Source organism: Kogia breviceps, chromosome 19 (assembly GCF_026419965.1).
Source record: "Kogia breviceps isolate mKogBre1 chromosome 19, mKogBre1 haplotype 1, whole genome shotgun sequence".
Taxonomy (NCBI): domain Eukaryota; kingdom Metazoa; phylum Chordata; class Mammalia; order Artiodactyla; family Physeteridae; genus Kogia; species Kogia breviceps.
In genome coordinates this window covers 10,607,075-10,625,828 of record NC_081328.1, presented here as the reverse complement: position 1 = coordinate 10,625,828, position 18,754 = coordinate 10,607,075, and the positions used below count along the sequence as shown (strand labels likewise).

Genomic DNA, 18,754 nt, shown 5'->3' with positions numbered 1-18,754 from the left:
AGGCAGAGACGAAGTGTTCTCAGCAAAACTCGTGAGGCAGGCCCAGGCTGGGGGATGGAGGGGCTCCAAGAAGTCCCCAGCTTGGCAACAGCAGGAGCAGAGAGGAGGTGTCCTCTCCCTACCCGTGGGTGGTGACCTGTGGAGAACGTATTCAAAGGGTGGAGGGAAATGGCACAGGGAAGCTAATGGAGGGTGGAGTCAATCAGGGAGAAAATGCCTTTACCAGAAGGGCCCGGAGAGGAATCTGCGTGGTTCTGAGTCACGCAGAGCAACAGTTACATGATGCAAATCAGCACACACTTACTGAGCACCTGCTAAATGTCATTTACTCATTCAGTCACAAACATTCTCTCAGCACCTCCTCTGTCCCGGACGACGGAAGTGAATCAGACAGCGTATGGGCCCTTAAGGCTCACGATCTGTTGTTGGGCTGCTGGAGGGGAGTGGTGGGCTCATGGACAGACAGAATCAGCACAGTGAGTTTGGTGTGACGGAGGAGGGATACACAGGTTACTCAAGTAACCCAGGGGAGGAAATGACAATTTAAACAAGCAGGTCAGGGAGGGCTTCCTGGAGGAAGTCATGGCTGTGCTGGATTTCTGAAGGACTAATGGGAGGAGTGACCTACGTAGACGGCATAGGCAGAGCAGGACTAAAAAGCCAGGGGAGGGGGTTGCCCAGGTGACGCTCTCCGTGGTCCTGAACCATCATTGTGTTAGTAGGACAAGGGCTTTTGTGTTGAGGGGAGAGCGGGGACTAGAGACAACTGCCCCCAATTCCTGCCACTCCTCTGGGCTCCAGGAAGTATCATAACTATGAGCGAGTTCAGGGAGACAAATTTTCAGTGTAGACGAGTGTAATTTTGAGAGATGGACGGTAGGATCTGAGGCTGGAGATTGGCAGGGGTCATGAAGGGTTATTGGAGATCATGTTAAGGAACTTAGATATTTTTTAAAAAACTTATTGAAGTATAGTTGATTTCCAATGTCATGTTAATTGCTGCTGTACAGCAGAGTGTTTCAGTTATAGATATATATATACTTTTTCATTTTCTTTTCCATTATGGTTTATCACAGGATATTGAATATAGTTCCCTGTGCTATACAGTAGGACCTTGTTGTTTATCCAATCTATATATAACAGTTTGCATCCGCTAATCCCAAACTCCCAGTCCTTCCCTCCCTCACCCCCCACCCTTGGCAACCACAAGTCTGTTCTCTATGTCTGTGAGTCTGTTTCTGTTTCGTAGATAGGAACTTAGATATTTTAAATCCTGTAGGCAGTGGGGAGCCATGGAAAAGTTTTATGCAAGGTAGTGGTAGGGTTGTGTGTGTGATTTAGAAAATTACTGGCAAGAAATATGAAGAAAAGACTGGAGGGGGGACCTCCCCAGCAGTCCAGTGGTTAAGACTCCGTGCTTCCACTGCAGGGGCTGTGGGTTCGATCCCTGGTCGGGGAACTAAGATTTCACATGTGGCTGAAAAAAAAGAAAAAGAAAAAGACCGGAGGGGAATGTTGGAACAGGTGGTGGTCATCTTTAAAAGGGTCCAAGTGAGACATGGAGAGGTTTGAGCTAAGTCCATGAGCAGTTGGGACACTGGGAGATATTAAAGAAAAAAAAATGCACAGGCCCTAGAGGTGGGAGTTGAGGGAGAGGAAGGAGTCCCAAATGGCTCCCAGGTTTCCAGCTCAGTGACAGTGTGGATGCTTCTGCTGTTTGTCAAGAGGTACATGATACCGGGTGGGAGCAGGTTTAGGGGAAAGACGATGAGTTCAGTCTTGGATGTGCTGAGTTCAAGGTGCTGGGGGATATCTAGGGGGGAGTGTGCAGGAAACCGCATGTGAACCTAGTGCTTGGAGATGAGGCCACATCTAGAGATGGAGGTTGGGGTGTCCCAGGGAGGTGGATAATTGTTGAAAGCCCAAGCATGGGTGAGAGGCTGCCGAGGGAGAGTGTGCCGTGTGGGCGGGGAGGAGACTGAGGCTGAACCCCGGAGACACTCCTGTGTAGGGAGGTGGGCAGAGGGGAGGTGGACTGAGCTCCCAGGTAGCAGCCTTGGGGGAGCCAGTGTTTCTCAGTGTGTTCTGCAGAGCTGTAGTCATCTGACAAGATGTTCTGTGGTCTGGTACACATGGGGACATGGCAGCCTATACTTCCCCATGGGAGACTCCCAGTGTACACTCTCAGATTAAAGACTCGGAAAAGTTCCTCAGTTAGGAAACCTGATTCTCTGTGTTTATCCCACCATTTCCCAAATATACTTGCCCTTGGGACACTGGCCACTAATGCAATGTGCCCCATTTGTTTTGAAATTATGGTCTCGACCTAATGAATGAATATCAGAGGCCCTTTAGCCATCATTGAGTTCAGCCTCCCATCACGTTGATGAGAAAGCGCTGTCCTGGAGAAGCTAAGAGCGTCGCTATGGGGCAGTAGAGGGAACACTGGATTAGGCGGGGAGACACACCCGGGTTTAGTGCAAGCCTCATCATTTACTAGTGACCTTAGGTGGATTACTTCTCTTCCCCGGGCCTCTTTATCTGTGAGATGAAGATAAGAACCCTATAAGTTCTACAGCTGACGGTCCCAGGGGCTCTCAGGAGGCCACAGCGACTTGCCCAGGGCCACACGGCCCAAAAGGGCTTCTTGTCCTCCCCATCGCCGTGCCTTTGGTGGCCCCTTATCCCACCTGAGGACCCACTCTAGAGAGTGCCTTTGAGTTAAAATCCCAGAAAACCCCACAGACTGGGAATGGCTGGCTTGCTCGGTGGCAGCTTAGAGGTCCCCCAAATTTGAAAGGCTCAAAGCTCTGCCAATTTTCCCCTGCTCTGGAGCCTACTCAGTGGTGGAAAGGCGGTGCCATGGAAAGGCAATGCTCCCCTTTCTGGCTAAGGCCTAAAACTGCTCCCTGGGCAGGGCTGTGGCCGAGAGGATGAGGAATTTGGGGGAGTGGGAAGGGGGGGACCATGGTGTTGGGCTTAGAGCCATGGTTCTGCCTTCTTCACTGCTGGACAGTCCCCGAGCCGGCCACATCCCCCTGCCGGGCACTGTCCTTTAGCTGGCACCATCACACAGTTACGAAAACCAGTGCCAGGGCTCAGTCCCAACCCCATGGAGCTCCTAGGTCTGTCCTCCCCTGTTTAATCACCTGCCATCCTGGGCCACCCCGTGGAACTTCCCTCATCCAGCTTTGCAGGCCTGCGCTCAGCAAGCTGGAAAGAGGCAGCAAGGCAACTTTCAGAATGAAATCTGTTTTCCTAACCCTCCCGTCACAGTCATTCATACCCAACACGACGAAGCATATTTTTAGTCACTTTGCAGAATTTAAAATACACCTCGAAGGCGCCAAGAAACACCAGCTTGGGGATTAACTCTGCTCACAAGAGACAGTGGGGCGGGAGTGGGGAGGGGTGGCTTGTGCTGTGTCACCCGTTGGCTATGCCATGACTCACTGTGGCCGACACCTTCACGAGATGCACCTGCCCATGGATGTGGGATCTGGAGCAGCCTGCAGTGGGAACTGAGCTCCCAGCCCAGGCCGAAGGTATTGCACCAACCTGGGTCAGCACCAGCCCTGCTGCCAAACAGCTGCATGTCCATGGTAGGGTCATTTATGGGCCCCGGAACCTGTGTGAATAATTCTGGTTTCACCCAGGCTCTGTCTAGTTCTAACATTATGTCCTCAGCACTCTGCACAGGATTTTCATTTCAAAGCTGCAAACAAATGAATGCGGGAGGGAGCTTACCGAAGCCACAGCCCCTCTGAGATGGGTGAGAGTGGAGATTGTGACCCTGAATACAGAAACTACCTGACCACTCTGCACAGGAAACAGGGCTCCCTGCTCCCCCAAGGGAGGACCTGGGGGACTTCCAGACCCTTTATATCCTATCCTCCTATCGACCCCCAGAGAGAGAAACTGAGACCCAGAGAAAGTTAGGGGTCTTGTCTAGGGTCATGCAGGGCAGAACTGGTCTAGGACCCAGCCTCCTGTCTCCCATTCAGGGCTTTGTCGTGCGCTGCTGACCGTTGCCTTGCCCTCAGGAGAGAAGGCCCCCTTTCAATGCCCTGTTTCGGGGGTGGGGGAGGGGGCCGGTTGGAGCCCTGGCTCTCTCTGCCAAGGGCTGCCTTTCTGAGGGGCAGGGGTAGGGTCTCGGTGTGCACACAGGAATGGGCCCAGCAGGAGGCAGGGGGCTGGATCTGAGCTTCCCTGGAGAGGTGGGCGACATAGCCTTCTGTGACTGGTGGAGGCCTGGGTCCCGGGCCAATCCCCCCACCCGTCACGCTTCTTGCTTCTTACGCAGCCCTCCCTGAACTGATTAAATCATGGCGGGTGAGTAGCTGCTGGAAAGGCCACGGGCCCTCCTACCCGCGCCCCTGACTTAACCGTCTGAGACCCTCTCTCCAGGATGTCCATATGCCCTGAGCTCTAGCCCTCAGCTCTCTCCCAGAGTCTCCGCCGCGGTAGGGAGCGGAGAGGGAGGGCACTGCGTGGGTGCTGGGAAGTCCTGCTTCCCGGACGCTACTCTTAGCTCCGTAGCTCCCCACAAACCCCCTCTGGGTCCTCGTCAGCCTCGGCGACCGCGCGGCTCCACAGTGACTGCGCCCCCGTCGGGCGGGAGGGGCTCTGCGGCCCGGCCCTCCCCCTCCGCCCCCCCGGGGGCAGCACGTGCGGGGCGGGGCTGTGGCCCGAGCCCGGGGCTGATTGGGCGCGGGCCTGGTGGGCGGGGCCGGGCCGCAGCTGTCAGAACAGCGGCGGCGACGACCGCGGCGCACCGGGCTGAAACGGTGGCAGCGCCGCAGCCGGGGTCGGAGCGCAGGAGCCGACGGGGCCCGGCCGGGATGGTGCAGCGGCGGCTCCTCGGCGCACACACGCACTGAGTGGGCCCAAGCTGGGCCCCGCGCCCCCCGCGCCCCCCGCCGCCCCGATCCCGGCCGGCATGATGTGCCTGGAATGCGCCTCGGCGGCGGCGGGCGGCGCGGAGGAGGAGGAGGCGGACGCGGAGCGGCGGCGCCGGCGCCGGGGGGCGCAGCGAGGGGCCGGCGGTGGCGGTTGCTGCGGGGCGCGGGCGGCGGGCGCCGCTGGAGTGGCGACCGCCGACGATGAGGTGCAGACGCTGTCGGGCAGCGTGAGACGGGCCCCTTCCGCACCCCCCAGCACCCCCAGCACCCCCAGCTGCGCAGCCGCTGCCAAGGGCCTCGGCGCTCAGCAGCCCAAACCAGCCAGCTTGGGCCGCGGGCGGGGGGCAGCCGCTGCCATCCTCAGCTTGGGCAACGTGCTCAACTACCTGGACAGGTACACCGTAGCAGGTGAGCAAGTGCCCCACCCAGCCCAAGAACCAGGACCCTCTGCCTCGAGGTACCTCGGGGAGCCTTCGGTCCCAGGGCCCCTATATCCAGGCCTTTCGTGGGGTCCCTAAGGGCCCTCTGTCCAGGCACAACTGGGCAAGTGATGCCCTGAGATCTACTGGTCCAATCCAGGGACCGGCCCCCGCAGCCCCAGGCCAGGGGTTGGGGGAGTCCCCACCCCTGGGGTAGCCCGCGCGTCCTCGCCAGCCCTTGACGTCCCATCCGTTGTCCTCTTCTGCGAAAGAGTGTCCTTTGCGTCTCTCTGCGTTCTGGCCTCCGCGCCCCCATCCGCCCCAGCCTCAGGTTCCCGGGCCTCTCCTCCCCTTCCCCCAGCCCAGGCTGTCTGTCGGTCTGTAGCCGGTCAGTTCCTTCCTTCCTCCGCCGTCTCCACTCCCCTGCGTGCGTGCGGCGAGCGCGCGCGCCCCTTGCGGGTGTGTGCCAGGGGAAACCAAGTGTGTGCTCGCGGGCGGCGCGGATGTGTGTGTGTGAGCGTGTGAGCGCGTGGCTGACAAAGGCTTGGGGCTGCGGGGAGCGGAGGGAGGGGCGGGGCGGGTCCGCGGCGCCTGGGGACCCAGGATGCGGTTTGCAGCTGGCCCTGGCTAGAGGCCCGAAGACGCCCTCCCCCTGTTCTGTGTCGCTTGGGGCCTGGGGTAGGGAGCGGGCCACTGGGGCTGCCTCATCCTCTGTGAGCATCTCCGGGAATCAGCCTTGGGGAGGGGGTAGAGGTAGAGAGAACAACTGAGTTCTAGCCCCGGATTTTCCCCCTTGTGCTTGGTGTGTGACCTTGGGCCGGTCTTAGCATATGTTTAGGTCTGTTTCCCCGTTTGTAAGGTGGTTGGTCCTCAGGCTCTTTGGGGATGGAAGGGCGTTCTGGGATTCCAGTCTCCTCGCTCCCCTCACACAGTTCTGGGGCGGGGGGCGGGGGTGTGTGCCTGTGAACAGGGGTTTTCCCTAAATTGAGCTGCCCCTCGGTGGGAAGGGTGCAGCCTTGAGAGAAAGAGACTTTGGCTAGGCTAGCACGTGGGGGCTGTCTGCCATGGGAGAGCAGTGACTGGATACCTGACATCCTGGCATGCTGGCCCAACCACAGCTTAGTAAAATCTGGAACTAGGAAAAAAAAAAAAAGATAGAGGGAGGAATTTTGGACAGACTCGAAGGAGAACTTTGTACCCATGGAGAGAGGCAAGCCCTGGCTTAAACCATAAAACATATGCCACCTGGGTCCCCTTCCCTAGGACTCAAGTCTCCCCCTCTGTTGAATGGGCTTTTGTGTCAAGTAGAAGGAGGAACTCTGATGGGAGAGCAGAGGCTTCTGCCTTCCCCCACTCCCACTTTCAAAACCCTTTATCTCTCTGACCCTCCCTGCGGGGAGTTGGAAGTGGGTACCAGTGGCACCAGTTTCCGGGTCGAGCTCAAGGGGCTCTTACTTTGGCCTGGTGAGCAGGAGTACCCAGCACCGCCCAAGTGCACCAGCCCCTGTGCACCAGCCCCACGGCACACACACGTGCCATGCTGCCTGGGACCTGGGAGTTTAGGTGCCACCCTAAAGTGGGGAGAAGTCAGAGAACACGGGGGGGGGGCCTGTAGTTAGTGCAGCATCGACTTCTGTCCATAGATGGGCAAACCGAGGCCCTTGCCCAAGATGGCCTGGAGAGTGCGCGACAAAGCTGATGTTCAATCTGTCTGTTTCCCACCCTCTCAGCTGGGCAACGAATGGCCTGCTTCTAGCGCTGTAACGCTTTCCAATTTGTTTTTTCATGCCCCTGACCACCCCTTCTGATATTCTTAGGGAAACCGACTCTGCTAGGGGCTGAGGTGCGACGGTGGGATCAGGGAGGGCTGGTGCTTATCTGCCCCCACCCCCACTTGCGTCCCAGAGGGAGAACAAGATAGGAAATTTCTGGTGAATTGGTAAGGGGGGGGGTGGGGCAGTAGGGAGGAAGGCCCGGAAAGCTCTGTGCAAACACGGCCTGAGCTGTGCATCCCTCCCTGTCCCTCCAGGGTGGGAGCTCATGCACCACCCTGCCCCCAACACACAGCACACACAGATTTCCTCTCCGGATAAGCCTGGCTCCCTCCCGCTCTCTTTATGGTAGATTCTCTTACCACCACCCCCTTGCTGCCAAGTTCAGTTTTCAGGAAGATTTACTGTCTCTATGGCAACTACTATGGCTTGATGTATCTTGGGAGATTGGGGGGACCGCAGGGGAATGGTCATCCCTGGCCCCGGTCCACCTGTTGCTGGCTGTCCAGCTGGGACAGAAGAGGGGAGGCAGACAGTCCACTGCTCAGTCACCTTTGATATCTGCGCCCTCCTGATCCCTGAGAACCTCACCATCTGGCCCTGCCGCCCCCATCAAAAAATGGGGTGAGTTCCCACTCTCTTCCTTTAAATCTGTCCTGTGCATTTCTGTTTTCATGGTATAGACCAGCTCTGTCCAAAAGGGATATAATGCAAGCCGCGGATATAATTTAAAATTTTCTAGTAGCCACGTTAAAAAAGTGAAAAGAGTAGGTGAAGTGAATTAATAATGTATTTTATTCCACTCAATACATCCAACATAATTCCACACGTAATCAGTATAAAAGCCACTCATGGGGTAGTTCGCCTACTTTTCTTTTTTTTTTTTTTTTTTTTTTTTTTTGCGGTACGCGGGCCTCTCGCTGTTGCGGCCTCTCCCGTTGCGGAGCACAGGCTCCGGACGCGCAGGCTCAGCGGCCACGGCTCACGGGCCCAGCCGCTCCGCGGCACGTGGGATCTTCCCAGACCGGGGCACGAACCCGCGTCCCCCGCATCGGCAGGCGGACGCTCGACCACTGCGCCACCAGGGAAGCCCTCGCCTACTTTTCATACTGAGTTTCGAAACTCAGTGTGTTTCACATTTACAGCACACGTCAGTTTGGACTAGTTGCTATTCAGGTGTCCAACAGCCACAGTGGCTTGGGGCCACCGCAGTGGACAGTGAAGGTCTAGAGTCTTTGATGCCAGAGTTCACATCCAGGCTCTTCAGCTTCCCAGCCGTGTGACCTTGGGGATGTCTCCTGAGCCTTCTGGGTGATCATTTCCTCCCCTCCACCTCCCGGGCTGTGTGGCATAAATGAGAACGTCTCTTAAGCCAGACTCCTAGGAGAGCTTCACAAATGTCAGCTCCCTGCTCTTCCACGGCTCTGCCCAAGCTGTGCCCTGGCCACTGTGCCCTCCTGTTTCTCGGTTTCTGACAGTTCCTTTCAGGAAGCGCTGGCAAACCCCTCCCTTCTTCACCAGGGCTGATCTCCATCCTGGGAACTCCAGGAGGCTCTGCCTCTGCCCTAGCATTCCCAGCGCCACCCCCGCTGATCTGGCTAATTATGGCCTCTCCTCCTCCTCCTCCTCCTCCTCCCCTTCCCCCTCCCCTCCTCCTCCTCCTCCTCCTCTTTCTCCCCCTCCTCCCCATGAGAACCCCCTGAGGGCAGCAGGCCTCAGAAGCAGGTGAGAAGGGCCAGGTTCCCGCTCTTGCTTTTCTTATTGAGCATTGTTTCAGTTGGATGAAAGTGAGGTAGCCCAGAAACTGCCTCTAAACCCTTGGCCCTACCTCCTTGGGTGGAGGAGGACACTGACACCGGGAGAATGCTGGGACTTATCCAAGGTCACACGGCGGGACGCTCCAGTGTGGTCTTCTCTCAGGGGGAGGACAGAGCATACACCCTGCTTCTGACCTGGAAACTCAGGGACTCTGCTGGCCAGGGAGGGCAGAAGCCCTCTGGGCAGATGAATTTCAGCTCAGTTTAACAGTAGCCGTTTGAGCTCCCCTAGGGCACGTGGCTCCTGCTCCCGTGGCCCCTGTGAGCCTGGCAGCCACCCACTCTCCATTCGGAGCCCACTCCTGGCTGCCAGGTCAGGAGAGGGAAGGAGCCTCTCAGGCGAGGGTCCCGAGTCCCCTCTTACCAGCTCTACGTCCTGGTGCCGGAGCTCCCTGTGCTCCCGGGCTCCCATTCTTCCATCTGTAAAATGGAAGCAGAGCTGAGGGTGTAGGTGGCAGCATTCTGCTCCTGGAACCAGGCCCAGCAAGAGGGAGCTGGGCAGGCCCTGTTCACGTTTGGTGAATAACTATTTGAAAGCTGAGATCCTCCCCCAACTTCTCTGGGACACCTGTTCTCTTCGCGAGACCTAGTTTCTTTCCCTTTGATCCGGCCCCCTGGCAGACCAGGCACTTGAAATTGGGCGGAGCAGGGGCTGGTGAGGAGAGGCAGAGAGCCCTGCCCTGGGGGAGTCCTTTTCTGCCAAAGAAGCTGAGACCGGTATCCATGGCAACCACTCACTAGCACAAACCCGGAAGGAGAGAGGAGTACAGGGACCCAGCCTGGAACACAGGCCTGGCAGGGACTGGGGGCTTCCCCAAGCCCCTGGGCTCCGCGCAGGAGGGGCTGCCAGGCACCGGCTTTTAGCTCTTTTTCTGTCTGCTGGGTTGAGGCTGTCCAGAGCTGACAGTTGGGGAAACAGAGGCTCAGGGCCTTTTACAGAGTCACCTGAGTGTGTAGAAGCCAGGTCAGTCCCCGAGCTCCGTGTCTATCTTTGTGGATAAGGATATCAACACCACTCCCGCCCTGCCCCCTCAGGTGGCTTTGTCCCCTTGAGTGGCCCTGCCCTGGCCACCACCAAGTCAGCACTACGCAAGATCTGTAGGGCGGGGTGTCCCAGGGCCACATTCCAGAATGCCGGTCTGGTGGGTCAGCGTCCAGGTGCACCGCTGGGCTGGCCTGGAATGCCCGTGCCCCAGTGACTAACCGCCAGCAGCCCATTTCCTTGCTCCTTTTCCCTCCTTGGCCACTTTCTGGCTAGTTCTAACAGCATTTCTGCTGTGCTGTTGACCTGTCAGAGAAGTGCTTTGAAACTCACTGCCTTGATTTGGGACTCAGGGCCAGTGACTGGTCCAGCCTGGGCCTTAGTTTTGCCTTTGTGAACGGGGCCGCTCGGCTACAGGCTGCAGGGAACAGCCTGGTGTGAGAGTGACGCTGCTCAGAGAGGAGGAGTTCCGCGTCCCTTCCCCAGACAGGAAGTGGCTTTGTTTCTGCCTGGGTGTGGGGGCCTGAAATCCTGAGGGTAGAAGGGGGATGCAAGCAAAGGAGGCAAAGAGGACACTGTCTTGATCCCCAGGCCCCTGGGGCTGGGCTCCTGGTTGGGCCCTGACAGTCTCCTGGGCTGAGCTTCCTACTCCTGGCTTTATCAGAATTGCTGTGTGACCTGAGGCAGATCCTGACCCTCTCTGAGCTGTGAATCCACAATAGACGATTTCGTTCCTCTCTTTCTGTGGTCAAGGTGTTGCTCCCAAGGGTGGTATGTATGGGGCACGTGACTTGGTCTCAGGGACTCTTGTCTTCTGGAGCTCGGTTCTGCCTGTACCTCCCTTTTCCAGGACGACCCAGGACTGTTCCCTAGATGCTGCAGCGGCCAACCTTAGTTTTTGCTGCCGGGTCTCGGTGGTGTCTCTGCCCTCCTTCCAGGAAGTCTTCCCCGCATCCCCCTCACCCTGTCCACCTCCATCAGGGCACCTACCCCCATATAGGGTGGCTGTCTCCCTTCAGCCTCACGTGGGTTGAGCCTGGTCATCTCTGGGTCCCCAGTATGTGTGGGGGGCCGGCATAGGTTTGGCTCTTGTTGGCCGACTGAGTAGCAGTCACCACTGACTGCCTGTCCCCAAAGCCCATCCTTCGGGGCTGAAGGGGCGTCGGTAGGTTTGAACGAGGCTGGGGCTTCTCTCGTGGTGGCCGGCGCTGCCCTTTTGTCCTGACTAGGGCACACAATGAATGAGCTGGAGGCCTCATGTCTCTGAGAAGGAAGGGGGGGGACAGAGGCCAGTGTGGCCCCTGTCTGCCCAGCCCGCAGCCCTGACAACAGGGCTTCCTGGCCCCACGGCGGGCAGAGTGGCTCCTGTACATGCAGGAGGGGGCACCGTGGTGCCTTCGTCTGGTCTCTTCTGCAGGTAGGGCACTGGAGGCCAAGGGCTGGTCCCAGGTCACACTGCGAGGTGGGGTGAAGCAGGACGCTGGTCTGCTCTGGGCCTGGCCCTCTCTTGGTAGTAGGGAGTGGTTGGTGAAAGGAGCCCTAGGTAAGATACGGCGGAGGGCAGAAGCATTTATATTAGGGCAAGAAAGAAGCGGGACTGATGCACTAGCCAGAGCTTGGAGGCTGGGGGTGGGGTCCCAGCCTCCTGCCTTGCCCTCAGCTCTCTGCCTCCATAGAGACCTTACTGGGGTCTACCCTCGCAGCCTGGTAGCTCTGTGGGATCTTCCTGGTCCCTTCACTGCCCAGCATGGACTTGCAAATGGGGTCCCAGGCAGCAAGGAGCACCATTATGCTTTGTAAACTGTAAAGGGCCGTGCCTGCGGAGGGAGGGTGTTACTTGGTCACACACTGTTTCTAGCACCCAGGTGAGGGCGGTTGGTGTGGATGTTGAGAGGGGGCTGGCTGCAACCTCTTTTCTGGTGCTTTTTGGGGTGAGGTGGGGCACACAGGCCGGGTCGGGGCGCTTAGGGGGTCTGCTCGGCCTGGCTTCTGCCTGGCTCTGTTTCCTTCGTCTTCTGAATCTCTCTTTTCCATCTGAGGAGCGGGAGTCGCTGGTGGCCTGGGCCACTGGAGCAGCACACAGGGAGAAGGCCGAGGGTTTGTGGGCTTGAGCCACGCCGTTCTGAGGTCTCTTATCTCTCCCCACCCTCTCGCCCCCCATACCCTGCACTTATCCCAGGTCTGTGGCCACACAGGCCACACCCTCCATGGGTCATGATAAGGGTGTGGCCGCCTTGTCCCCGGGCCCCTGTTGGTCTTGGGAGTCCTTGAGCCAGAACAGGGCCCGGGAGGCTGAGATGGGAAAGGAGTGGCCCTGCAAAGCCCCCAAATTGCTAAGGCCGAGTCTGGTTCCAGGAAAGCTGGCCCCAAATGATAGACCAGAACCACAGGCCAGAGGCCTGGCTGCCTGTCCCCGCCCACTCTGGGCAGAGAGGCTTGGTGGGAATGGGGCTGGGGGGATGGGGAGGGAGGGCTCTCTGAGCTCTGGGGGTGGCTCTGCTTGCCTCCGGGCTGGCGGGGGTCTGTGGGCAGGGCTCTGGGTAGGGAAGGCCGCTATGGGGTGCTCCTTATGGGGACAAGTCTGGAGTTTCAGCCTTCTAGGGAGGGGGTGGGGCCTCTCTGAGGGGCTGAGGCTGTGGGCCAGGGGTCCCATCCTCAGGGTCCCTGCAGAGATGACCACTAAGTTGTCCTGACAGATGACCCAGATCTGTAGGCGGGCGTGGGGGTCGGCGGGTTAGCGCATGTAGAACAAACACGATTAAGGTTTCGAGTGGACCCAGCAGGGGTGTGTAGGGATCCTGGGTCACTGTCAGATGGACAACCTGAGGCTCAGGATAGGGGCCCAGACGCTCCTGTAGGTCACTCCGTCTGTCCCTGGGGGCCAGGGGGAGGGTCTTGGCCTGCGGAAGCTCTGGGGCAGGTAGAAGTGAGTGTGCTTGACAGCCCGGGTCTCTGGCTGAGGAACTGCCTTGGCCGTCCCGTTAGGCTCGGGAAGGAGGGGCTGGGTGCTGGCGGGGGCCAGGCTGTGGTTTCCCAGCCTCAGCCATTGAGAGCCAGTGTCAGCAGAGCCAGGCCCTCAGGCCCCTATAATTACCGGGGTGGGAGTTGCCGGCCCTGCATTGGAGCAGGCCCTGCATTGGAGCAGGGCTGAGACTTCCAGAGTGAGCCAGCCCTGAGGCCTCCACAGGAGAACCAGGGTCCCTCCGAGAAGTAACCAGCCAATGGCAGGCATCACCTGTCCCTTCAGATCCCTAGGCTCTGTCTTTCCAGCCATCTGCCCCCACTTGGGAGAAAAGAACGCTGAAGTGGGAATTCCCATTCTCTGGGAACTGGTCACAGCTGGGGCTCTTGCCCCATGATGATCTGGATGATCTATGATAACGTTTGTAACATTTATTGACTACCTGCCATGTGCCAGGCACCATTCTAAGCATTTGACATGGATCAACCCATTTAAACCTCACAACAACCATGTAAAGCAGATCTTAAGATTAATCCTTGTTACAGAAGAGGAAACTGGCACAGAGAGTTTAAGTAACTTGCCTAAGGTCACAAAGCAGGGAAGGTGGAGAAGCCAGGATTTGAACCCCGATGGTCTGGCTCTGGAGCCCATGCTCTTGGAAATTCAGCTATGCTGCCTGCTGCTCTGAGAGAGGTAGGGTAAACGTGGGGTGATGATGGCTGTGTTTGGGGAGTGAACAGGAACACCAGGTGGCCTACCCTGGATGACGAGGCAGAAAGAGACCTCAGGATCATGTCCCAACCTTGCATCTGAGGCTGGTCTGAACTGGGGGGTCCTGAGGTCAGTGTGGGTTGCTTCTTACACCTTGGCCTTTTTTTTTTTCTTTCTTTTTTTTTTTTTTTTGCGGTACGGGGGCCTCTCACTGTTGTGGCCCCTCCCGTTGCGGAGCACAGGCTCCGGACGCGCAGGCTCAGCGGCCATGGCTCACGGGCCCAGCCGCTCCGCAGCATGTGGGATCCTCCCGGACCGGGGCACGAACCTGTGTCCCCTGCATCGGCAGGCGGACTCTCAACCACTGCGCCACCGGGGAAGCCCCACACCTTGGCCTTTTTGAGGACTCTGTGATGTCAGCAGGTTGGGTTCTGGACCTGGCTCCTCTAGGGGCTATTGAAGGACCCGCAGTGATGGGGGATCACTGTATCTGTAACCAGCCAGATGGGTGAGTCGGGCCAGTTCCACCCAGCTCTGGGGGTGCCTTCAAAGTTACAGGCACCTCCTCAACAAGAGCCCCAAAGGAGGGAGTTGTGGGGGGGCACCCTGATAGACATGACTTTGGATCTGGGCCCTGGATGAGGTGGATCTTAGCAGGTGGAGATGAAAGGTCCAGGAAGAGGGCATGGCTGTAGTCGAGGCTTGGAGGCCTGTGGGCCATGATATGTGAGTCACAGGGGATTCAGACCAGCCAGGCCAGTGGTTTCCAATCACCTGGGCAGCGTGTTAATAGATTCCTGGCTCTGGCTTCTAAGACAGGGTGATTGTGCAGACCTGGAGCACGGAGGCCTCAAATGCTAGAAGCAGTCTGGGCTTAATTTGGGTGGCAATAGGGAGCCACTAAGCGCTCCTGGGCAGCCACCCTCAGTGACCTAGTTTGGTTACACTCTCAGAACAGTGTCTGGCATGTAGTAAGCACTCGGTACACGTTAACACCCATATTACCGTTGTTAGCAGTAGTATTACTGAACCAGGGACCTGGGCCAGTGGATTTTTGAAGACCTCATGGGTGACTCTGGCCCCTAGCCAGAGTTGACAACCACAGTGCCACGGCCTTAGCTCCTTGAGTCCAGAGATTGTCTTGTGGTCTCTGAAACCCCAGCCCAGGACTTAACAGGAAGTTGATAAGTGCTTGTGTGATGAGGCTGCAGGGGGGATGCTGGATGGGCTAGTAGAGGCTGCAGGCAGGGAGTCCGGGGAGGAGGCAGATGGTGAAGCAGAGAGAGAATCGTTGGGGCCCATTCATGGGAGGCAAGGGGGGGTGTCCTGGTCGACTCCCAGGTGTCTGGTCTGGGGAGTGGACCAGGTAGGTGGTGGAGCTGTGGAATTGGGGTCCAGGTGGCTGGGATGCTGAGAGGTGATAAGCCTGCGGGGTTGAGCCACCAGAAGGCAGTTGCCTTCGGTGGGGGGTGGAGATGAGGACACCGAGTTGGGGAGGGGTGAGAACTCTTTTAAGAACTTCAGCCGTGGGAATTCCCAGGCGGCCCAGTGGTTAGGACTGGGTGCTTTCACTGCCATGGCCTGGATTCAATCCCTGGTCAGGGAACTAGAAAAAAAGACCTTCAGCTGTGAAGCGGGGAGAGAGAAAGAGCGGCTGGCAGGGGGGATGAGGCCGGACCGTTTTTACCAGCAGGATGAGAGAGGGGCGAGCAGGTTTGTGCGCTGATGTGCAGGAGGCAGGAGTGAGGGAGATGCTGATAGCACAGCTCAAGCAGCGGCTGACCCGGGCCAGCTTCCCGGGAGGCAGGAGGGACAGTTGGCCTTGGACGAGAGGAGAGCCCCTTGGAGGCTTGAGAGGGGTGTAATCAGGGTCAATGGGTAAGAAAATTCAGGTGCTCCTGCTTTTCCAGAGTGTTTTCTTGGCTCAGGGAGGAGGATCCTGTGGGCAGAGGACGATGTGGCTGTGGATTTGGGGTGACTGCCTGGAGAGGCCTGGATTGGGAGCTGTGGCCATGGGACAGAAGGGGGGCTGCGGGTGTGGTGGGAGCCCCACCTTGCCCGCCCCGGGCTGGTGGGGCTGGTGGAGTGGGCTTGGTCTGAGCTGGAAGAGGCTCTGCTCCTGGGCGTGAGGCCCGTCCTGTGACCCGCGAAACCTCAGCCTCCAGGAAAGAGGCTAAAAATAAGGCTGTGGTGAGGAAGGGAGGGGGTGTGTGGGTCCAAGCCTGCCTGGAGCCCAGAGGAAAATCTGAGACAACGGTCCGGGCTGCTGTGACACACGCTTCCCGTGCCAGTGGCCAGTGGGGTCTCACCCGCCTGCAGCCGTGGCCCTTGGCAGGCCTTGAAGAGGGAAAGCAACCAAGAAAGGCTCAGGCAGGGCCTGACCTAGGGCCTTACGGCCTGTACGAAGCCCTGTTCCCTGGAAGGGTTTCTCTGGCCTTCTGCCTGGAACTCAGGCCTTGGACCCAAGACTGGGTTGCCACCGGTTACTGGGGTGGGGACATCCAAGGCTGCCCACGCCTTGGGGTCTAGACTGCTCAGGAGTTCCCAGGGACCCAGGATGCCCACCTGGATATGGTGAAATATTCCTCCCCCTTACGAGGAACTCTGTTCAGTAGAGGAAGTAAAGGAAGGCTTCCTGGGACTTCCCTGGCGGTCCAGTGGTTGGGACTTCGCCTTCCAATGCAGGGGGTTGGATGCCTGGTCAGGAAGCTGGGATCCCACATGCTTCAGGGCCAAGGAGCCAAAGTATGGAGCAGAGGCAGTGTTGTAGCAAGTTCAATGAAGACTTTGAAAATGGTCCACATCAAAAGAAAAAAAAAAAAATCTTAAAAAAATAAAAATAAAAAGGAAGGCTTCCTGGAGGCAGAGGCAAATGCTGGACCTTAAAGTCATGGGTGGGGGAGGGCGTCCAGTCAGATGGCTAGGATGTGCCTTGGGGAGGAAGCAAGAGTGTTTTGATTTGCTGTGGACACATGCCACCTTTATGATGACCACTTTGATATTGCCTCCCTCCCAGAAAGTGGGCCTGCGGTTGCTGCAGATCCATGCCCTCCTCTGGGCCGTGGGTGGGGACCCACAGTGCAGGGCCCACGGGGAGTTTTACCCTCCTACCATCTCCTGACTATCCATCTTTCCATCTACCCAACGCCTAAATTGTGGTGGTCTCTGTCCTGGGTTCTGGAGACGACTTGCCATGGTCCCAGCTCTCAGGGGGCTTAGGATCTAGTGGGGGGGGGGTAAGGCAGGCCCCTGCCCATCCACCTATGCATCCACGGCACAAACAGTCACTGTGTGCCAGACCCCGGGCCGGGGGGCAAGAGTGAACCACGCAGAGGCTGTGTGGCAGAAAAACAAGCTTTGGTTTTTGATAATAGACGCGGTTTCAAATCTCACCCCGACATCTTATGTGTTGTATGACAAGTTGTTTCATTTCTTGGAGCCTCAGTTTCCTCATATGTAAAATGGGGGTGATAGTCACAGATAAGCCTGTGTAACAGGGATAGAAATACCCTCTGTAGAGCCTCACATATTACCTGGAACTTAGCAGAAACCAGCAACGAGTGGCTCTTTGCTCCCGGCTACAGTGGATCCAAGGAGCTCATATCCGTGTCCCTCGGTGTCTTCTCTGTAGAACAAACTAATCCTAGTGTGACAAGTGTTAAAACAAGGATGGACAGGGGAGAGTGGGGGCAACTAGCTTATGGAGGGTGGTGGGAGGGGGAGAAATTAGGGAAGACTTCCCAGAAGAGGAGGCATCTAAGCTAGTCTTGAAGGTATGGCGAGAATTAGCTCAGCCAACAAAATCGCACCAGGGTGAGAAGAGGGAGTGTGTGTAGTCAGGGGCCCATGAGTAGTTTGGGGTGGCTAGGGTATGGGGTGCGGGGTGGTGTCCTGAGAAGTGAGGCTGGAGGGTGGGGTTGGCGGGGCTGAACCTGCAGCCCCACGGCGTGCTGAAGGCAGGGGAGCCACAGGTGACAGTGATTCTGCAAGAGAGGGCTGTGATCGGATCAGGAGGCTACAGAGGCCTTGGCTCAGGACTGGGAGTGGGCTGTGAGGCCCGGAGGTGAGCGTGGGTGGCTCCCCAAGGTCGGGCCCAGCCATGCCGCCCACAGGGCCTGATCGAACTCAGGGCCTCTGAGGCCGGGTCGGGGCACCTCGGAGATCCCACTTGGTGGACCTGCCATCCGCAGGCCCAGGACCGGCCCCTGGTTTCTGCCTTCAAGGTAAAGTCACAGCCCGCCCTGGTTATTAAGTCATTAGCTGGGTCTCACACAGCCTCTTCATTATGGGTAATTATGGTGAATCCACTCTGGGCATTAACAAGGAGGAGACCAGCTGCTCTTGGCGGTCAGGCTGCTAGAACAGGAAATCCCTCAGCATCCCATGCCTGGGTCTTGGGTGGGGGGACAGTGGCTTCTTCCCCAGCCCCAGCCACTGGACGGGACGCTCGTACTGTGTCTGGAGATTCCACTTTCACCCATTTCCCTGATGTGTGACTTTGAACACGTGGCTTACCCTTCTGTGCCTCAGTTTCCTCATCTATCCAGTGAGATGATAGTACCAGCCTCGTAGCGTCTTGTGAGGGTTAAACTCATGAAGCACCTGATGCTCAATAATACGAACCATCATCGTTTTAAATGCTGACATCATCATTGTCCTGTCAGATAGTTCTGGGAGTCCCCCGAAGGCAGGGTCCCGGTCCCTTCCTCTGTCCCCTGCACGGGGAGCTCCTGAGACAGGCCCTGTCTCCTTTCTCCCCTCTTCCTTCTCAGTGCAGATGTGCAGTGGTCAGGGGGACTGCGGCCTGTGGCCCAGCCTCCTGCTGTCCTCAGATAAGCTGAGGCAGGGGCCCTGGGAGCCGTGGGGCTGGGGGTTGGGCTTACCCGGGAGCCCTGGTGGAGGGCTGCACGAGGTCAGAGGGGGCTGGGCAGTTGCTGGCCTCTATACAACCACGGCTCGGTCTGTCCACAGCTGTGGATCGTTTCTAGTTGTTCTGGTTGCCGCCCCCTTTGATGTAAAAAGCCCTAATGAGAGCGCAGAGGTGGCTGGGAGTTGGGAGAAGGGCAGACATGGCCGCCAGGGCTCCCCTTCCCCCAGGAAAGCAGGCCCGGAGCCCCGCCTGCTTCTCTCTGCCTCTGGGCTCCTGCGTCAGAAAATTGGGAGTCCTGGTTATTGTCCTGAGGACAGCTT

General features: G+C 57.9%; 1 protein-coding gene across 3 annotated transcripts in view; it reads left to right on the top strand.

The window, feature by feature from the left end:
- Positions 1–4,763: 4,763 nt before the first annotated feature.
- SPNS2 (SPNS lysolipid transporter 2, sphingosine-1-phosphate) overlaps positions 4,764–18,754 on the top strand; it is a 35,968-nt gene continuing 21,977 nt past the window's right edge. For all 3 annotated transcript variants that reach the window (XR_009332481.2, XM_067022268.1, XM_059046729.2), the window contains exon 1: positions 4,764–5,309. Coding sequence is in view for 2 of the 3 variants with exons in the window: in XM_067022268.1 (XP_066878369.1) it covers positions 4,940–5,309 (370 nt within the window). In the remaining variant the exon portion in view is untranslated. The remainder of the gene's footprint in view (positions 5,310–18,754) is intronic.